This window comes from Vipera berus (genome assembly GCF_964194415.1).
Source record: "Vipera berus genome assembly, chromosome: 1".
NCBI lineage: Eukaryota > Metazoa > Chordata > Lepidosauria > Squamata > Viperidae > Vipera > Vipera berus.
In genome coordinates, this window is record NC_138202.1 from 44,589,371 (window position 1) to 44,610,163 (window position 20,793).

The 20,793-nt window shown below is 37.3% G+C and overlaps 1 protein-coding gene across 3 annotated transcripts in view; it reads left to right on the plus strand.

Moving 5' to 3' along the window:
• Positions 1 to 326: 326 nt before the first annotated feature.
• KCNK10 (potassium two pore domain channel subfamily K member 10) overlaps positions 327 to 20,793 on the plus strand; it is a gene marked incomplete at its 5' end in the record, with an annotated part of 62,907 nt that continues 42,440 nt past the window's right edge. For all 3 annotated transcript variants that reach the window (XM_081313655.1, XM_081313656.1, XM_081313657.1), the window contains one exon: positions 327 to 378. In XM_081313655.1, the coding sequence (XP_081169781.1) occupies positions 327 to 378 (52 nt within the window). The remainder of the gene's footprint in view (positions 379 to 20,793) is intronic.

The following is a 20,793-nucleotide window of genomic DNA, read 5'->3' on the forward strand; positions in this document are numbered from 1 at the left end:
CTTGAATCAGCCTTCCTTCTTTCTCTCCCGGGCTATTTTTGCCCTTCTCAGTTATTCCAAAGCTCACTTTGGCATTTGCCACCGTTGCCACTTGCTCTTCAGAACTACACTCCCTTGTTCTCTCCCCTCCCCTCCCCTGTTTTCACGTGTATTTTATCTTTGCCTGGCAACCGCTACTTTATTTTTCCCTTCCTCTCTTGAAAGGCGCCGTCTTCCTTCTGACCCGAAATTAATTTGTTTGTTGGCTGCATCTCTGAGGCAGAAAAAATAATAATAACAATCGGGAATTGATTTAATCCTTCCCTTCTCCTTGTGCAAAGGAAGCAATGAAATTTCCAATCGAGACTCCAAGAAAACAGGTGAACTGGGATCCTCAAGGTTGGTGTTGCTTTTTCACTTTTTTCCAGTAAACAAACAAGTAAAATACATGCAGCGTTTCTCACTGTCCGCCTTCTCCTTCGCAGCTGTATTTTTGCTTGTTAGTAACCCACCCATCTGATGCATGGGAGAAAAGAGGTCTGGGGGAAGCGTTGTTGTTAATTGAAGCTCTGCCCTTCTCTCCCCCTTGTCTTGAAAGATGGTCAGTGTTACTACTCTCTTGGGGATTGCAGGGTGATGGGTGGGAGGTGGAGAGGGAGAAACTTGTCTAACTGAAAAAAAAACCCAAACTAAAACAGAAAACAAAAATGTGACATCACTCCCCGCCCCCAGCATATTGTTTTTAGTCTTTCTGATACAGACTTGTCTTGGGATAAAAGGTCTAGTGGGAGGGAGTTTCTTTTATCTTGATGCTGGCTTCTTTGTCACTTCTGGTGATCTTTGTCTCCGATAAACAGAGCAGTAGATAGACTGAGAGAAGATCCATTCTTGCTTCCTCAATGACAAACGTCTCTTGGCAGCTAGATGGGATGAAATCTGACTGCAGTGCACTCCCTTTGGGGTGCCCTGATAAATAATGCTTAGGGTAGACTAGAGGGTCAAATGCTTTTCATCCCTCTTAATGGAGTTAGGTCTCCAAGCTTGGTGGATGAGTGGGCTTAATTCTGGGCTGAAGAGGAAGTGAGGTTGTTAAAAAAAAAGTGGAGGGGTACATACATAGAAGGAGGCTGATATGCGTGCCTATCTCCTGTCTTCTGCTCTGTAAAAGCAGAAGTTGTTTTAAAACCAATGAATTTGCATGCTTGTGCAGGCACACTCACACAAATGCTTGCTTTTAGCTTAAATGTATATTTTGGTTCTTGTTTTTTTTTCCCCCTGCAGAAAGTGGTAGAAATTATCTCCATGGATGCGTAAGGATCACTTCATGATTCAGACTAGGCTGAATGTCTAGGATTTTAATCTATAAACAGCAACAGCAGATGCTAAGATGTTTGCAGTCCTAGGAAGACTGACAGATCTGTGTGTTTTCTGAAGGACTGGGCTTGGCTCCCTTTTCTACCATTCCTTTCTCACCCTTTGTTTAACTTGTCAGTATGCTGAAATGGACAAAATATACAATTTTTGTGTTGTCTTCAGACATAGCAATGGATTTCATAGCAAAAGAACGGACTAATATAGATATTCCAGATACCTGAACTTGAAATAGACAAAAGAAATACATTTGCTTATAGTTTCATAATAACTTATTTTCACCTTAAGAGATGATGAAATTGATGCTGATTCTAGCATCATTATTGGGGGGGGAAGGGACACAGGGGAATTTGTGTTTTCATTTGCTACTTTTGTTGTTGCAAAATAAATAAAATGAAGTATATTGTCTCTAAACACTGGTGGTGGTAGTGATGTCCTCTATTCCACAAAAAAACTAATCAGTTTTGAGTAGTAGGGCTTCTCAGACTCAACAAGTGATGGATTCCAGTTGCATTAAAAAGTTCAGATAGTAAGTAAATATTCCTATGATGGATTATTTCTCTAATGTGTGGTTGAGTCATTAACCCACATTTATGCTGATATTCTGTATTTAGTTATGAAGTAATTCCAACAAGTAAAAAAAAATAAAAAGCAGGCCATATAAATGAAGCTCTTCTACTAAAACAAAATGCAAACAACTTTTAAGTTCCCTTTAATATAGGAGCAGGGATATTTTCACTACTTTTCTGTCAATTCACTTGAGAACTCTTTGTAAGATTTAAATGTGTCACATGAAAAGAGAACCAATTAAACAGATCTGTAGCCAGTTGTCACCAGTGATCTCAGCTATATCTGTCAGACTGTACCTTAAATAACTTCTTGAAAAAAATGTAAGAAGTAGAGGTTTTTTGTGTGTTTTGAAACCATTCATGGTGTTACCCTTAAATAACCTTGAGTTATGCCCATTGCCTTCTCCAATGGAAATTAAATGTTCTGGGACAAATGAATGGGTCACTTCAGAGTCACAAAAATGCTTTAGACCTTGCTTCTTATACTGACAGATGCTGGACAAAACCCTTGTGGGCACCTGATTCTGGCTTGAGTTCATTGTTGATGGAGTTGCATTACAAAGCTCTGTTTCAGTTTAAGTTGATCTAACGTTCCTGCAGTGGTACAGAAGGAAAAAAAAACCCCTGCTTTTATTTATTTATTTTTTTACTGCACAAATGAGACATCTTTTATATGACTAGGACAATAGTTTGTTTGCAGAGAATCATTGGCGGGATAGCAGAAACAATTTCTGCTTTTTTTTTTCTTTTTTCTGCAGCTTCTGAAAAACTGTTCTAGGCAACTGGGAGGGGGGAGAATTTATCAAAACTGTGTTGGAAGAGATGCAAGGGATCAGAAGAAGCCCATACCCCGTTTTCAGTGGTAGCTTTTGTTGAATCTCACTTTCTTATCAAAATGAAGTAAATATATCATCTGTAAAAAGGACACTGGATTTAACCCTGAAATGAGGAAAAAGTTTAAACATTTAGTACAAACTTATGCTGACTTTTTTTCTCTAATGATAATGCTTGGATTACTGGCCCTAGGCTTCATCTTAGACTTGAAATCAATATGATATAAGTCCTAATTAACTACATTGGGTTTGTTCTACATATGGATATATTAGGGTCCAATCCTATGTACTTTCAGTATGATATATTGACAATACCATACATTTAGTTTTGAAAATGGTTTCATAATTGGAGTCATAATTTTTCAATCTAATTAATGTGTACTTAAAACCTCAAACTTCACAAATCATTTGAATGTGAGCAATTACATGAGTTTTCTTAAAGTAAGAATATTGAGTTTCTGATTTTAAAAATGTACCAAATTAGTTTATTTGTCTATGTTCAGTGCATTTATGGGATAATAAATCATATCAGATACATTGGGATAACATTAAATATAATTACCATCTGTTAATCTGATTTGGTATCCCTCAATAGATGGAACAATGCAAGTCATATTGCATTTCTGATATGATGTTAAAATACCCAATTACATGAATAACTCTGAATGTTAATGGTTTTATGGACTCAACTACTTTAGTTTTCTGACTGTGTGTTATGAACTTTCTTCAAGATGCAGTTAGATGTGGCTAATTCTCCGGGTGGATTCTGATTACTGTGTTTTAATATGGCAAATCATAGGCTGTTTGATACATCCACAAAATGTTTAAGATATTTTAAATTTTAAGGTTCAATAATTGTGAGACATATTATCATACTGAAACTTATATTTAAATTAATTATTAGCTGTTTCATTATTTGTCCAGAAACATATATAAATGGAATGTGATATCCATGAAATGTAATCATTCAGCTTTTATTGAGTTCCAGAATGGATATGTATTTATTTCTAAAATTTATATAACTGCTCATCTCACAAAAAGTGACTTTTTGTATATATTGAGTAATAAATCTGTGTTTGCCTCAGTGTAATTGGGAATGGCCCTCCAGGCATGACATATAAAATATAAGCTGATGACAGTTACATTTTTACACAATTGACATGAATAGAAATAGGGATGTTACAAGGTAAGAAAGCGAAAATTCTTAATCAAGTGACAGAAATGTAAAGAGAAATATTTTTCTAAGTTTAATTTCAGAATTCTCCATCCCTGATTTGATGTTTTGGAGTTCTGTAAAAGGTTATGGTTGTATATCCTGAGAATATAAGATATATATGGTTGCTATGGCAACACTAGTTATTTGTTGGGGAGAACGAGTCTTCAGCCTTAAAAAAAAGTTATTGGGATTGAAACACCTGTCTACTTATTCACCAGCAGAACCAAGTACAGTAGTTCATTATTGTATATTTCCTTTTGTTTTGGGGAAGCCGTATGATTGGACTGGATATGCATTCATCTATAAAGCATTAACATTTTCACAGAAAACTAGTTTATGAAAGAAAGGCCCATACAACCTTATGTCCTATTGAACACAGTGACAATAACACCAGCTACATGCATCAGAATGAAAGAAACTGCCTTAAACTAGATCTGGTCATTGGTTCAGGAAAGCTTGCTCCAGAAGATTTTTGTTATTCTGCCTGGAGATGTCACAGAATTACATCAGACTCTGAGAAGACAGATATAGTGCAGCTGGTCTAGTGAATTACTGCAAGAGAAGTTATGTGAACTAGAAAGCAACATCACATTCACTAGCATCCAACCCCCCCCTTTCCTGGTAGAATCATGCCCAATTGTGGCAGGAACATGGTTATAGTGTTAGTGATATTTTCTCTTTTCCCACCATAATTAATTAATACTCTCAAGTTACAGTTGCATTTGCTAGAAATCACCTCAAAACTAACCTATTTTCATTAACCTCTCCTTACATCCAAGGAAGCTTATTAAAAACCTAATCAGAATGCCCACACGAGATAAAGATACTATAGGATAACAAATAGGGCACGTTTGAAAAAGTGGAGGGCTGTGGTAGTGCTCAGTTAGGAGCTGATACACATCTAATGAACAGGATTTGAACAGCTTCTGAGTGGAGAAGATATAGACTTGTGTACCACATAGGAACTTCACAATGGATACCTCTGGGGCATAGTGAAAAATGTCTAACAGCAGCATGGTTTGGGAAACAGACTTTTTCTTTGCAGTGATTCCTCCATCAACAATAATAAGCAAGCCAAGTCATGCTATCAAACATAAAAAACATCTGCCAAGTTACCCATCTTCTTTATATGGCTATCCAACCTCCTTTATATGGCTGTCCCATCTTCTTTACATAGAAAAATATCATCTGAAATGGAATCGCTGCTCAACATTTTCTGAATATACAGTCAAGATATTGCAATGGAGTTTGGACTGGACCAAATGCATCACACTCAACATCAGCAGGGGGAAAATTGTGAAAATTGAGGGAATCAAGACGTCCTATGAAAATAACATCAAGAGCCTTGATGAAGAAGATCACTACAAATCCGTGGGCATCCTTCAAGCTGACAACATCAAGCACACTGATGTCAAAAAGAATGTTAGTAAATACTTAACAAGAGTGAAGATCACTGAGTGGTAGAAATACAGTCAAGGTGATTAACAACTGGAGAATTAGATATATAGCTGGAAAAATGGACTTGACTCAAGTTGAATTAGAAACCCTGGATAGGAAGACCAGAAAAATAATGACAATCGTATTCTTCATCCATGCAGCGATCTTGACAGAATCCATTTATCAAGGATCATAGGTGACTGGAATGCTGCATGTACATAAGACAATCAAATAAGAAAAAAGGCCATTGGAAGAATAACTAAGGGTAGTGAAGTCGATGCATTGAAGCTACAAAGGTTTATTGAATACCAGAGGGACAAAACTGGCCTACAAAAAAGACCAGTTAAAGAACAGAAAAGAGGCATGGCAGGGCAAAGTATTACAAGGTCAGTACATTAAAAAAAACCTATCAAGCAGCAAGATCTCACAATGGCTAAGAGTAGAAAAGTTGAAGAAACAGACAGTGGGCTAATTCTGGCTGCACAAGACTAAGCCTTAAGAACAAATGCATATAAAGCTAGAATTGAGATGATATCAACAGACAGCAAATGGCATCTCTGCAGAGAAACTGAAGAAACAATAGTTAGCTGCAACAAGAAGATCACACAGGCTGACTATAAACAATGGCATGATAAAGTAACAACAATGGTACACTAAAATATCTTCAAGAAATGCCATGGTCTGCAAGCAAGAACTGGTGGGACGACAAAATAGACAAAATTATAAAAAATGAAGCTAAAGTGCTTCTAAACAGACAAGCATCTGCCACACAATACCCCAGACTTAATAATTGTTCCTAAGAAAGACAAAAGTATTTGTTTACTGGACATTACAATGCCCAGGGACAGCAGAATAAAAGAGAAAGAACTGGAGAAAATCACAAAATGCAAAGCCCTGCAAATAGAAGTAGAACAATTGTGGCAAAAGGAAAGCAAAAATAATAACAATAGTAATAAACATCTTGGGTGCAATTCCAAAACATTTGTTACACCTTCAGCATTGACAATCCACAACTGTTGTTGAGATGATAAATGTATCCCTTTACATGGCCACCATGTTTGGATTTGAATAATCCATACTGGGCACTAATTTTTAACCAATCTCATATAGTATCTGAAATGTATATTGTTTACTTTGTTTCCACAAAGAAGGACAAGAAAGTGGGATATTGTACATATTTGAAAAAGAGCAGAATTGTTATGAATTGGAAGATACACTATCACATAGTCATTTTCTTTTATACATATGCACATGTTGTTCGGTATTACATTTCACTGTCATGTGCAATGTAATATTCTTAATTTAGTTTTAGAACTCTAAAACTAAACCTTGAACAGATCCCTCAGAAATCAGGTATGCCTGATTGTGGGCAATAGTAAGCAACCTGGCAGACCTTCAAAATTACTCAACCACATCGGTTTAGCCTGAGGATTGTATTATAGGGTGTTCAATATGAGCTGTGTGCCCTTAATAATGTCAGGTCCAGCATAATAAGCAAGGCAACCTGAAAAAATGCCCAGGATACCATTATGGTCAGTGAGATTGCTGGCGATCTCAGTGTCAGAGTTCTTCACTTTTTTCCCTTCATGACTCATGATGCCTAAATTACTCGTAAGGTAATTCCAGATCTCAAGTATTTGTTGCCATACCGAAAGAAGCAGTCCAATTTTTAAATTTTTATTTTGTTACTCATGAGGTCTTAGGTCACAGAAATAAATGAGAGAAATTACAGATTGACCATGTCGCAATAACCATGCATCTATTGTTTATCAAGAATTCATGGTGACCTCCCTCCTTACTGGCAATTCTACTTTTGGGGGTAGAAATTGAAGTATAGAATTGGGGATGGGTGCTAAGCAAGACCCCTTTGTAATCTGAGTAAAGGACCAACTGGTTCAATTGCCATAGATATTACTGCCTTCTATAAAATCTTCTATTTATTTTCTGCAATTGGGAACATGTTTTGCCCTCTTGCCTCTTCTGTAGCAGTGAGGCTAAGAGATAAATCCCAAAATGTTCATATGTCTGGGGTCTGTATGGACTGGAGCAATTTCTTGCAAACAGTCAATCAAGTTGGTGTGTTAGCTTTTTTAAGTTGAACAATTGCTCAGCATTCCCTTACTTGAAATTTCTCTCTGTATACAAATTGTGAATAACTCCATCAAGTTGCCTATTTATTAATCACAGGTTTGGACATTATTCTGTTCTATCAATCCCTTGTCTACAATTGGATAAAAGCAAAGTTTGGAGGAGGCAATCTTGAAAGAAAAAAAAGTGTTGTCATGGAGCAACAAGTGGCATTACTATAGTGATGCCACCCCATAGGACTGTTCTATGCCAAAGGTATAAAATACTGTGATTTATGGGAGCTGTGTAGAACTCATATCTCAGAAGAAATGACTCAGACATCATCTCTTCTGGGAAGTAATCAGCAAACTGCAATTTTTATAAAGAGATATCCAAAATACTGTTTACAGGTGCTATTTGCTAATTTCCCTCTAACATTTCTTGAAGACTTCCAATGCTATTCCAGTAAGCTGCAGTATGTTTTCCACGAGGAGGGCTCATAAATGTTTCCTTAGATTAATTTGTAAGAAGGTCTCAAGAACTATCTTTCCAAACTTGCTTTCCCCAATTCCAGCTAAGCTGAGTCCAAAATGTCCCAAATTCCAAATAAGGATAGTCATTTGCGTAGGGTCGTAGTCACAACCTATTTGGAAAGTGCTAGTTTGGGGAAAGCCCTTATAGATTATTATTTTAAGAAAAGCAATTAGAAAGAAAAGAAACCTACCAACTTCATTCACTTGTTGTTTGAATTAGCAAAGTTTCATTGTCATTGCTATGGTGGATGCAGTAATTATAGCTGCATTTAATTAGCTTATAAAAGGTTGTGAGATATTCTTACTGCAGTGACTGGCATCTGCAGCCCCCAGTATAAACGAGTTGTTGCACAAAAGTCGTGTTCTTGAAACCAAAATCTTACGGAAGCTGGTTGTTGTACGTGCTAAACTGTTTGTTCTCTTGCGTGGAGCAGCGGAATCGGATTCACTGAATGGCTGCAAAATATGTTCCCTGATGGCTTGTGCTGATGTAGAAAAAGTGTATAACTACTTGGCAAGCAACACATCTATAACTGGCCCTACTTTATTCAGATTTCAAGAAGCTATAGCTCAGCTTATTTAACATTGTTGCTCTGTGGACGTGAACTGGCAGAAGCTATGACACCAGTATCAATACAGGAAAAGAACAAAACTCTCTACTGAAAGGTCTCTTCAAAGGGAAAGGAGAAAAAAAACACACCTCTGTTTGAGACCAGGTATTTTTTGAAGATTATGACTTTGTGAGGATATTTAAGATTCATATACAGGGTGTGGATCTTGGTTTGCGTTTGAACAACTCAGTTCTTTCCAGTTTTGAAAATGCTGGAAACATAAAGGGATATGAATCATCATAACCATCAACCAACAATCAACAAATATTAATCATCATCTTGTATGGTGCCTGACACTCAGTTTGGATGTTGGAATATCAAACCTTGATTTGTGTCTTTATAAAGCAATTTTGCGATTCCAAAAAATGCAAATACTCATTTTGAAATGTCAAAAATTGAAGAAGAATACAAAGTGTAGGCTTTGGTTTATCTAAAGTATGTTTGGTTGAACAATTTGCTTAACGAGTAGGCTGTACTGAACTTTGGATTTAGCTCCCTAAATGCATGAGAGCATAAATGTATCCTCTGTCAGCAACTCGTTAATGCAGCCATGCCTTTTCCAGGGATTAAATAGCTGCTTTAAAGAGTTGGAGGCTGCAGTTTAAAGTACCTTTTCTAAATTTATTCTGGAGCATTACACAGCTTTATTAAATAATTACAAACTGACCAGGGAAATGAAATTGATTTTAAGATTATTATTATTAGATTTATATGATGCCTTTATTTTGTAGAATTCAAGGTGGTGCACATAATGATCTTGCTTCATGTATAAATTTGTTTTGCAATGAAAATTTCACTTGGTGACTAATAAGACCATTGTAGATTCTAGCATATGATGTTTTTCCCCCCAGGATTGTAAATCTAGAATTAGATTAGCAGTCATGAACTGGATGGTATGTTCTTCCCCCTCTTGACAGGCCAAGTTATAAACTTTAACCTAAATGCTAGTATGCATTTAATGTAACACGTGGTTGGCCTACAGCCATTCATATAGCATTGATATATTGTAGTATTGGAAAAGCCTTAGTATTTGGAGAACAGCAAGTTCACATAATGCTGATGTTATCATTTCTTCCTGAATTCTATGCAGCACTTGTTCCTGTGTTCACCCAGCAGCATTTTAGATTTTCTGAAAGTGCTCTCCAGGGTGCTGTAGTCTTTCTCTAGGCTGGCAGGACCTGCTGGCTCAGTAAAGTGCAGTAGGAAAAAAAGGGAGAAAGAGGAGCAGTCCCTGCTTCAGCATGCAGATGTTTAGTAGCAATTTGTGCTATGATGTAAAGCAGACATGTCAAACACAAGGCCTGGGGGTCGGATCCGGCCCGCGAAGTGATTTCATGCGGCCCGCGAAGCCATCCTGGAAACAGTGAGGGAACGGCCCCCACTGCCTTGGCCCTGGCCCAGAGACCCTCCTTCTGCCAGAGACCCTCAGATCTGTCCCACTCCTGCCCAGGCCCCCATAGGCACCCTTGATGCGAACAAATGTAGAGCTGGCCACGCCCACCCAGTAGGCCATACGCACTGTAGCCACGCCCACCCAGTAGGCCACGCCCACCCTGGCCATACCACTCGGCCCCTTGAGGGCAACCGCAATGGTGATGCGGCCCTCAATGAAATTGAGTTTGACACCCCTGATGTAAAGTCTGCCCTTGTAGCTTTCTCCCATTCGTTGCTCTCTCAAGTGACACTCGTAAAATCTTCACCTGAGTTTTACCACATATTCTTCATAGTACTTGCAGTAAGGATATTTGAGGGTCTTCCCCCCCCTCTCCAGTTATCCCTGACCATCCTGCAAGTTCTCAGGTGCTTGACATGCTCCATGTTATGTTGTCACTTAAACAGTGTCATCTGATGGGACTGCAAAGTGTGCCTTCTCTACTGCAGTGCGAGTGCAATTTCCAACTTCCCCCCTCCCACGATCTGGCTGGTCCCAAGTGTGCCATTAGCCTTTTAAGACAGTACTGGGCTAGGAAGACATATGAATCCATGGTCGGTGTGTGTGTGTGTGTGTGTGTGTGTGTGTGTGTGTGTGTGTGTGATGTCACATCATGTTTTATTCCCAATGTGGTATACTGGATTTAATTTTTTTATTGTTGCATTTATTTTATCTCTGCTAGCCATCCCGAGTTGCTCTGCAAGTGGGTGGCCATATAAATTGAAGGAAGGAAGGAATATTGCTGCAGTTGTCCTTGGCAACTCATTGTTACACATTTTGTTATGACATTTTTGTGGAAAACTCTTAATCTGAGTGCTTTCAGAATTTAAAAAAATAATTATGTCACCCATTATAAAAATACTATTTCTGGATTGCAGGAGGATATTGTTGACCAATGTGTTATAGGCAGAGCTAGAAGAAATGATAGAAATGGCTAGTTAAGGGAACAATTTCCTGTTCGATTATTTTTTTATTTATTAAATTTGTTTGCCCATGTCGCTGCAAGGGGACTCTCTTACTTGCATTTGAATCTGAATTAGAGCATTTCTGACAAGTGTTTGTCCTCCATTGATAGAACATCCATTGGTACTTGGTTCCAATTTGTTCTTATAAAGTTTTTGCTAACATTAAATTGGTAGCAAAATCTGTCCTTCTATTAGTGAAAGCATTGTTCTCTATTTGTTCTCTATTTCTCTGTATATTGAGAGAAGACAGGTCATTGACTTTCTTTTGTATGACACTTATTCAGCTATTTAAAGTTTGCCATTAAATTCTCTTAGGTTGTTTTTTATTAAGGCTAAATTTTTCTCTTTGTAGGACTTAAATGTTCTGTTTTTTTATTATCCTTGCTGATCTTCTCTGAAACTGTTTCAGTTTATCCAAATAAATTATAAAATTGGGAATGTGACATAGTTTTCGAGGACAGGTCTGATAAGTATAGTATAGGGTTTCTTTTTTTATTTTCCCCAGAAAACCTGATTAAAATACAAGGGTGAGACAATTATATAATATTTTTAGAAGAGCAAACACTAATAAAGAGCTTTGATGAGAATTTTGTAATCTATTCATCAACCATCATTTTTCCACCATGAAATTCAATACTGTATTTGATCACCTTTCTAAGTCCTTATTTAACCTGTTTTGCTTAATTTCACAGAAGCTATTGCATCTTTGCTGTGATTCTAAATTTGTGCAGCTCTTTATTGTTGATTTGTCCTTTAGAAATACATTTACTATTTAGAAATACATTTTATGAATTTTATTAATTCTATCTCCAGAAACATGTTTTCAGAAAACTAGTATTAATAGCACTGTTATATATATACATACATACATACATATATATATATATATATATATATATATATATATATATATATATATATATATATATATATATATATATATAAAATCATTTTGCTCTACATATTGTGTATAGATACAGCTGATTGATTAGTCATGAACTTTGAAAGAATCACTAATAAAACAACTTGCTTCTAATGGGCAAATATAGCTAAGCATGTAAGGAGTTACCCTAACAACCATATATTCTGTATGGAAGACATGGAGTCACAATTTAATGATTATTTGGTATAATCACTCCATTCTCTGCACCTTTAGGCCTATTGCGTACCAGCTGTTTTGTGCTGGAAGGGTATCAGCTTCATGTCCCATTTGTGCATTTACTGAGACATTTGAGTAGCTGCTTTTGGCAATGGACAGATGGAAGAGGTGTTTTTTCTAAAAGAAATCCTGGCTCCTCTTGGATTCTCATGTAATTGGGAGTGTTCTACTGAAGACCAGAATAGATCTAAAATCTAAACTAGATTAAAAAGATTAAAGGCTGGAACATGCATATGCATTATTTGGTCTCTTCTAATTTGAGTATCTCCATTGAGACTGGTGATGATTTTGATCCAGACTGAGTGGTATGAAAGTTCTGTCAGTAATGCTTATTTTCTTATGCATGATACTTCACACTTCAGACAGATATGTAGTCATGAGTCACCCAGTGTTTCTTTCTGATGCAATGTCTGTCTGTCTGTCTCCTTGCTTACTGTTAAGCATTGGATTACTGTTTTCCATAAAAACAGTGAAAAAAATCTGCAAAATAGGGTTTTTTAAAGCTAATTAGAACCTGTTTTAGTCCAAGAAATATTAATTACTGGAGTTTCAATTATAGTAATTTCAGCTTTCCAAAAATTAAACAAAAGGTGTGTTCTGAGACACTAGATGATAATGTACAGAAATAGTTCTTTGTTTTAATGTGGCAATTTAGCATACTCATCTGAAATAACTCTTGACTGGTGTGACATTTAAGCTTTGTTGCCACATGGATTCTTGACTCTAAAGAGGAGAATCATACAACAAAAAGTATCTTTGTTACATGATTCTATCCAGACTTGATACTTTCTTTTAAGGAATGAAAGTGATTGTTTTGAAAAGATAAAATTATTAGGAAGTACTTAGTTAGCTGTAGAGTCACTGAATATATTCAGGAAAAAAATAGCTAAATAAATGGATAGACAAAGGAGGCCCTGTCATAATAGTTAAACTGTTATTTTGAATTTTTGGTATTCAGATCTAATGGAAAAGTTATTTTTCTCCTCTTCCCATGCTTTGGATACTTTGTATCCTGTCCTCATTTAGTGACCACAATGTCTTCTTTAAATTAGAAGAAAAAGGGTTACTGAGTGAACATGTGACAAAGAAAGAACGAGAAAATGGCACTGCAAAGATCGCTGGTTGCTGCCACCTCATTCAGATAAATTTTCTCACAGTATCCTATGCCTGACCCATTTTTCTTTTTTATAGTCCCCTCACAGGCAAGAGAGATTGCTTTAAAAAGCTATCTCTTCCTAAACTGCTATTCTCTGCAGCATAGTTTGTCCCTAAAAAATGCTAACTTCAAGTTGACAGGCTCTGTCCTGTGACCTTAATTAGTTGGTTAGAATGCTGCCTGAAACTGGCCAGAACTTAATCATTTTTACATTGATGGCTTTTATTGTCAGATGCCTTAAATGTGGTCATAAATGCACACATTCGTTGGAAAATCTTTTTGTTAAAAAAATTACTGGCATATTTGTGAACGGTGGCTAAATGAGGTAGCTACTAAGAGAGAAGGGGCTCCAAGCCTACTTTTAATAGCTTGTTAAAGCAGTGCTTTAAAACCCATGGTACGTGTACCACTGGGGATACTTTGGCACCTGGCAGGTGGTACATGTACGATGGGTTGTAAAAAAAAGTGTAAAATTGTAGCGGGGGGATGAGCTAAAGTGGCAGCAGCACCTCACAGGCCTGTGGGAGAGTCAGCTGGAGCTGCGGTGTTGCTGGGACTCTGCTCAGCGCTCAACATCAGCGCAGGACTCCATCTGATTGGCACGTGGCTCCAGTTGATTGGCGCTTCTGGGAATAGAGCACAGCCTTGGCGGGGAGGAGTCAGCTGGAGCTGCACCGAAGAGAAAAGGAGGAAGAGAGGGGGAGAGAGGAGAGGATATAAAAGGAGGAGGTTTTGGCAGGAAAGGGAGAGGAAAAAAAAAGATGACAGGGAAATAGAAGGGGATGGAGAAAGAGGGACAAAGAAGAGGAGAGGCTTCTTTGAGACAAGCAGAGGGAGAGAAGGGGATAGAACAGTGCAAAGATTAATGTCAGAGAAATAGGCACAGGTTTCCCATTAAATGTGGTAAATGGGTGTACAGATAGTCCTCAACCTACAATCACAATGAAGCCCAAAATTTATGTTGCTAAGTGAGAAATTGTTAAATGAGTTTTCTCCCTTTTGATGACTTTTCTTGCCACATTTGTTAAGTGAATCACTGCAGTTGTAAAATTAGTAACATGTTTGTTAAGTGAATCTGGTTTCCCCATTGACTTTGCTTGTCAGAAGGTTGCAAAAGGGGATCATATGACCCTGGAACCATCATAAATATGAATCGGTTGCCAAGTATCCGAAGGTAAGTCACGTGACCCTGGGGATGCTGCAATGATCATAAGCGTGAAAAATGGTCATAAGTCACTTTTTTTCAGTACTGTTGTAACCAGGGCTTTTTTTCTCATAGAACGTTCAGAACGGAGTTCCGGCACCTTTTTTGGATGGAACCTTGTAGGGTAGGCAAGGCGGGTTGTATGACATTTTCTTTTACAAAAAAATCACTGGTTGTAACAGTAACTAAGTGAATTGTTGTAAGTTGATGACTACCTGTACTTTATCACTTTTTTCCTTTTTTTTGGTCATCAAGTTTTTGATACCTTGCTAGGTGACTGGTGGTACTCGAATATTGCCATACCCTAAAAGTGGTACAATCTGTGAAATGGTTGAAAAGCACTGTGTTAAAGCTCATTCACCATCATGACTAAGTCATATAAACCTTAAGTCATATTATGGTGTATTTGAGTTTGACATAGTGTGATAGGCAAAATAAGCCACTTCTGATTTATTTGACAAATCATGCTTAAGAGACCATGGTTTAGCAAGATGCATAAATCAAGTCTTTTTCATATTGACATGTGATTATCAATCCATGATCTGTGGATGGTTTTGGGCTCCGAAAACTATTATTTTGATCTATAAACTGATTAGGTTTGCTTCAATGCAAAATAACCAGAATTGTGATTGAATAGGTCTCAGATCCACTAAGTCTCAGTTTCAATGTTGCCTGAAAAAAATAAATGATTCCTGGTCATTTTGTACAATGTGTTTGTGGCAGAGAGCATGTAGAGGACTTTGACATTTAAAGTTTCAGAGTTTTACATCATTGGGGACTTCTGTGCTCAGATGGATTAGTAATAAAACACAATTTGCCCATTTGGGATTCAAGACTGCTTATTTTCAGAGAGAAAGTTAACCAAATGTATTGGTACTAATAGCAGTATTTGTTGCAAATCGCTGGCATATTACTGAATTTAGCAGTGCTAACACTGCATTATAGAATTCACTTCAGGGAAATGGAGCAGCTGTTCTTTTAGTTTATCTAGATGAACTGCATCTTCTCACTGTTATGGGACTATTAAAGTGCAAATGATCTCATCGTGGCAGAAGGAAAAAAGTTTCTACCCATTGCCTTCAGGTGTACCTTAGTCTGGAGTACAATCAGGGCTTTTTTTCTCATAAAACGCTCAGAATGGAGTTCCGGCACCTTTTTTGGATGGAACCTTGTAGGGTAGGCAGGGCGGGTTGTATGACATGTGTGAGTTCCGGCACCTTTTCCTTTTACAAAGAAAACCCCACTGAGTACAATTATTCTAGAGTCAGGAAATTCTGTGAGACAACTTGTTATTTCCTATTGCCACAATTCAGTACTTGTTTAAAGTAGCTTTGATTCTGTAGTGGGCATTGTAATTGGACCTTTAACTATCAATGTGCAAACCTAATGAAAGAGTGGAAATGGGTTTAAGGCAAGAGGGCATTAGCACCTTTCTTTTTCAGCATCAATTAAAAAGCTAAGCTAACCAAATTGCTCCCCTTTAAGCTTTTAGTGTCTGGTTCTTTTTTATTTTATGTATTTTTATTTTATTTTTTCTATACATATTATTTCATGTATGTATTCATGAAGATTGTACCAGGTTTCAAGTTTGGGAACAGAGAACATTCTGCCAGGAATGCAAAAATGCATAGTTTAGACACATTATGATTGTTGTGTCCAGAATATTAGGAATAAATAATTAATTCTCATTAAATGAGAATATCTAGTTGTAATGTGGCCAATCACTGTCTTTTATTATTTATTTAGTGTCTGGCATCTGCTCAGGTGATGCAATCAGTGATATACAAATTTATATGTGATATGTGATATATAAGAGATAAAATGTTATCACAGTCTTGAAAAAGCAACAGAACAGAGTGAAGAATTCTAGAATATATTTTAAGTTGCTCATTTTTTTGTGTAATAAAAAGCAGCATGGTGTATTAAAAGAGAGTTCCTGATACCTCATTATGAATTCAGAACAATGAAGTTGTGGGACACACTCACAGTGCAGGCCTTATTGGAATCTGTCCTTATGGGAGATTTAATTTGGAGTATCTCAGATTAAATTATCTTTCTCTTTGGAAAGTATGCATCTATTGATAGGGCCTAAAATTAAAGCTAGTTCTCAACCTACATCCCTTCGTTTAGTGAAAGTTTGAAATTACAACGGTATTGAAAAAAGTGATTTATGGCTGTTTTTCACACTTAAAACTGTTGCAGCATCCCCGTGGTCATGTGATCCAAATTCAAATGCTTGTCAACTGGCATGTATTTTTGACAGTTTCAGTGTCTTTGGGTCATGTGATCACCTTTTACAACTTTCCAAAAAGCAAAGTCAATGGAGAAGTCAGATTCACTGCAGTGATTTACTTAACAACGGTGGCAAGAAAGATCATGGGGCAAAATTCATTTAATAGCTGTCTTCTTAGCAACAGAAATTTTGGGCTCAATTGTGGTCATAAGTCAAAGACTACCCGTACATTTCCCTTTTTAACTGGAACTGACATTACTGACAGATATTCAGCTTGTGATCAATCAACTAAAATCTCAAGATTCCAAGGAACTTAGAATTTCAGTTGATCATAAGCTGTACATGCATCAGTAATGTCAGCTAGAAATATATATGCAATAGCAATAGCATTTAGACTTAAATAACACTCCATAGTGCTTTAGAGCACTCTCTGAGCAATTTACAGAGTCAGCTTATTGCCCCCAAAAATCAGGGTCCTTATTTTACTGATCTCAGAAGGATGAAGTCTGAGTCAGCCTTAAACCCATTAGGATCAAACTTCTGGCTGCTACATTCTAACCACTGTGCCACCAATTTTAGGCTCCATCAATAGATGTATAGTTTCAAAAATAAGGAAAATAACAGTTCTACCATAGTCAGCTTTGATCAGACCTCACTTTGATTAGACTATTGTAGTTCTAGTTACTATGCATGGATTGGGTCATTGCATGTTTAAGTTAAATTCAGGTGATCAGGGGGCTGGAAAGTTTGTCGGGGGAAAGATGGAGATTGAAGAAATGGGATGTTTAACTTTGGGTGGTAACAGTAAAGGTAGATATAAGACCTATTTTGTGGTGCCCGAAGGAATATTACTTAGAAACGTCTTTGGTATCACCAAAGAAGACATGGAAGAATGATCGCAAGTTAGAGAAAGGCCAATTCCAATTTCTATGTCAAAAACCACTTCCTAACAACAAGACTAATTTGACAGTGGAACCAGTGATTAACTTTCCCCAACTTCCCCCTTCTCTGGATATATCTGCAGGGTGGGCTCAAAATGGGCTAAATGGCAGCAGGAGTGTTGCAATGCAAGCCCACCTCCTTTGTATATGCATGGTCTGATGCACATACAAAAAGGCCAGGCTGGCATTATAAAGCTGCATTCATTATTTTGCTGGTTTTGACTCCCTTCTGTTTCCAGAGGCTGCTGACATTTTCAAACCGAAGCTGGGCAGCCACCTGATGCTTAGAGTCCTGCACTGAGCAGGGGTTGGGTTTAATTGTCCTACCACACAATTCTGTGATTCTGCTACACCTTTGTCATAACAGCTGACTATTATATTACTTGGCTTTCGTAAATGTGTCCCATCCATAGAATTAGCCTGATCCATATCTGCTTAAGCTTCATACTTTTTGCTGGGACCAGTAATTAACGATCTTTAAGTCCTTCAGGCATTTTAGTTTTAATATCTCTGCTAAAAAGTAGCAGCTTTTTATTGTTTAATATATTTTTATGACCACATTATTTTACTTGCTTTGTGTAGATAAGTAATTCCTAAACACCCAGACTAAAATGAACTAAGCTGATAAGACTACAGAAACTGACATTTAAAATAGCTTTGTTTCTAGCTCTTTAAAGTTTCAATACAGCATTCTCTCGAAACAAACAGGAACATACCGTTCCCCAGTGACATCATCTGTGGCATAACACCTGGCGAAGTCTCCTTTGAGGCAGGACAATCTGCCAATTTAAAGTGTGTGTTGCATAAACTGAGATTTGTTTCCATGTTTAATGAGAGAGCTTAAAACCTATTTCACTACGGCTTAACAAACAAACTCAGTGTAGAGAAAGCTGTACTGGAAAAGCAAATTCTTAAGAGACTTTTCCAGAAATGAGGCTAATGAAAATCATTTTTTTGGACTTGGAAAAGGGGGAAAGCACAAGTTCTGTGTGTCAGTTAGGGCCAGGCAAGCATCTGAATTAGAAGAGGAAAGAATCACATAGTTGTCTGAGTATCAGCCCTTGGAAGTTCCTTAAATAAGAGTCCACTGGAATTGGGTGGCCAATAATTTAGATAAATTAATAAAATAAAAAAGTCCTTTCCTGGGATCCTACCAGTCAGTCTAGAGGGCTCAGATTGAAGACAACTTTGTATGTGGTAGTTCTTTTCCATGGAGACAAACTTGGCCTGGAAGGCTTCAATATCCTGGTATTTTCTTCATAAAACTAAGAAAAAAAATTAGTGACCATAACAGAATAATAAAGGTAAAGGTAAAGGTTCCCCCGCACGTGCGTGCTAGTCGTTTCTGACTCTAGGCGCCGGTGCTCATCTCCATTTCAAAGCCGCAGAGCCAGCGCTTGTCCAAGGACGTCTCCGTGGTTATGTGGCCGGCACAACTAGACACCAAAGGTGCACGGAACGCTGTTACCTTCCCACCGTAGTGGTCCCTATTTTTCTACTTGCATTTTTACGTGCTTTCGAACTGCTAGGTTGGCAGAAGCTGGGACGAGTAACAGGCGCTCACTCTGTTACGTGGCACTTGGGATTCGCCCCGCCAAACTGCTGACCTTCTGATCGACAAGCTCAGCGTCCTAACCCACTGAGCCACCGCGTCCCTCATAACAGAATAATACAGAGGGGAAAAATACATCTGCATTATAATATCTCTAGAAAGTTCTTTGGGCATGCAGCTGTGCTCATTTAATCTGTGTGTAGATCTTATAATAAGCATTTTGTGGAGACAGAATTTATTGTTTATGTTGGCATTCCTCTACCAAGACCTCCAACGTAATTTAGATACTTGCTTACTTGCTAATCTATCTAAGCATACCCAATAATGTAACTCCAGTGGAGAACAGTATGCTTCTTGATGTTACTGTGACATAGAATCTAGAGAATTGCTTTAGATTGAGTAAAGCCGTTGAGCCATTTAGTTCAATATTGTTGACATTGACTGACAGAAGTCTTTCTAGAGCCCAACCTGAAGATGCCAAGGGAAGAATCTGTTGTCTGCTTCCATTCTGGTTGGGACTACATGTTGCTTATAGTAGGTTGCAGCTTTCTATGGCTGAAAAGTGTTGCTTACTTCACATTTTGCTATGATGTGCCCAAAATTCTTAAACATTGATACAGTACTATTTACATGATCAGGATATTTGACTGAGTACTAATTATTAGTAATGGTGTGAAGGCTTAAATAATCTGTTTGAATAATGTTTTAAAATTATTTATTTCATATCCCCAAGCTTCCACAAAATTTAGCAATGGAAGTATTTTTCAGTCCAGCTCATTTACCTATTGTAAGATTGGTGATACAATGTATACATTTGTGAATAAAGACAGATTGTTTGGAATATTTTTTTACAGATTGGAGCATTTGTTTTATACTGGTTATTACCATAGTTCACCTCACATGATATGCTTAGTAATCATTCTGCTGTATGAGGAAGACAGGCCTGCTGTGCCTGTATATAAATAAATACCAAAACTTAGTTCATCTGTTTATTTTCAGGCTATAAAGCACAAAGACTTAAATGGAATTCAAGAATAAAAAGTACTATTTTCTATGATTGCAAGTAACTGAGGAAGAATTACTGAGACGTAGGATCATGGGTCAAGGAGCTGTAATCTGCCATGGATTAGGATGAGAATATGATCCAACATGTACAAAATTAAACTTGGACTTTTGAGACCCTTTTATTCCTAGTTCTTAAGGAATATCATTATTCAGACTGTAGGTAATCATAGTTTTTGTACCAGCATACTGAGAAAAAAGATTTAATTTTCAATGATGTGGATCTTTTTCATTAAATCCATGTTTCCAACTGAAACAAATAATAGAACCTCCATTCAGTAAGGGAACTATTCCCTATCACATTATCCTCTATATCTCTGTGCATGTTCTTTCAGTCTTTCTGAAAACAGGATAATAGGCAGAGGTAACAGGCAAATACACAAACCTAAAGTAGGGATATACATTTTTTTCAAATTCATGTGATTTTGAACGAATTTTGAGCGTGAAATGGGTTGTTTTGTATTCAGAATAGT